At 48.8% G+C, this 1,228-nt stretch overlaps 1 protein-coding gene across 1 annotated transcript in view; it reads left to right on the top strand.

Annotated features, from left to right (window-relative positions):
* Positions 1-1,228, top strand: part of vstm2a (V-set and transmembrane domain containing 2A) — a 129,260-nt gene that overhangs the window by 1,361 nt on the left and 126,671 nt on the right. The window contains exon 2 of the mRNA XM_014002148.1: positions 132-301. Within this exon, the coding sequence (XP_013857602.1) occupies positions 132-301 (170 nt within the window). The remainder of the gene's footprint in view (positions 1-131; positions 302-1,228) is intronic.

Genomic DNA, 1,228 nt, shown 5'->3' with positions numbered 1-1,228 from the left:
GTGTGTGTGTGTGTGTGTGTGTGTGATGCTGGTGGTGGTGGTGGTGGTGTTGGGGGGGGCGGTGTTTTCTGCCAGCATCGCTCTTCAAAACCTGCGTCTCTCCCCCTGTCACCCCCTCCTCTCCCCACCAGGTCGCTTCACAGACCTCCCCTCCAACATGACGGTGAAAGAGGGTCAGAACATCGAGATGGCCTGCGCCTTCCAGAGTCGGACCGCCTCTGTCTACTTGGAGATCCAGTGGTGGTTCGTGAAGGCTCCGGAGCCGTCAGACAGCCAGGAGGAGAACGTGGAGGACCAGGAGGTACTGGTGCTTTGGTCTGGGCTCGCCCCTCCCCCTCCCTTGAAGGACTCATAAGTCTGAGCAAAACTTTGGCCCACAAGGTTCACAGGTGGTTCTGGTTCGAGGTTTCATGGAAACATTCAGCTTTAGTTGGTCCTATCAGGGGGAACTCGCTGGTTCCTTCTGGTTCTCCCTGGTTCCTGATGGTTCTGCTCAGAGAATACATGATAAATGACACCAAAGCCATCCTGACACTCCACCTCCTAAACAGAACCTTGGTGATGTTTGTCTTGCTGCTGCTCTTCTTAATCCTAGTTAATGTCCTAATCTGGGTTTTATCAGACCGACATCAGAGCCTTTTGGCTGTTCTCATGTCAAAGAGACATGTGTGTTAGTGTGTGTATGTGTATAATGTCCATGTGGCTTTAATTATTGTTCCACTGTTGGCCTGCTCTCCAAGTGGCCAGAGCGCCTGCTTTGATGTGGTTTGATCCCTTGTGACTCCAGGATGTTGGGTTTAGATGGCCTATTCATACAGACGTCACATTGTTGTCCAGGTTTCTTATCTGAAGAGGCTGTATTTGTTCTGCAGTGTTGCAGCTTCAATAGTGGACGGAGGGAGTGAGGGCTCTGTGTGTGTTCTTGTATTTGACCATTTATGGTATACCCACCTACCATGTCAAGATTGGTAGTCCTTATGGGGACCAAAGACTGGTCCTAATATGACAGAACTCCATTTTTTGGGTTGGAGGGTTTAAGACTAAGGTGGGAATTAAGTTTAGGCAAGGTTTAAGTTTAATTATGAATTAGGGAGTTAGGTTATAAGTAGTGGTCAGGGGATAGGCTGTAGAAATGACTGGAAATGAATTGAGGACACTTAGCGGTCCTAATAAAGTGAGAAATACAATCTTGTGTGTGTGTGTGTGTGTGTGTGTGTGTGTGTGTGTG

The sequence above is a fragment of the Austrofundulus limnaeus genome, unplaced genomic scaffold (genome assembly GCF_001266775.1).
Source record: "Austrofundulus limnaeus strain Quisiro unplaced genomic scaffold, Austrofundulus_limnaeus-1.0 Scaffold12, whole genome shotgun sequence".
NCBI lineage: Eukaryota > Metazoa > Chordata > Actinopteri > Cyprinodontiformes > Rivulidae > Austrofundulus > Austrofundulus limnaeus.
The sequence above is the reverse complement of the archived record's forward strand: the minus strand, read 5'-3'. Positions and strand labels throughout refer to the sequence as shown.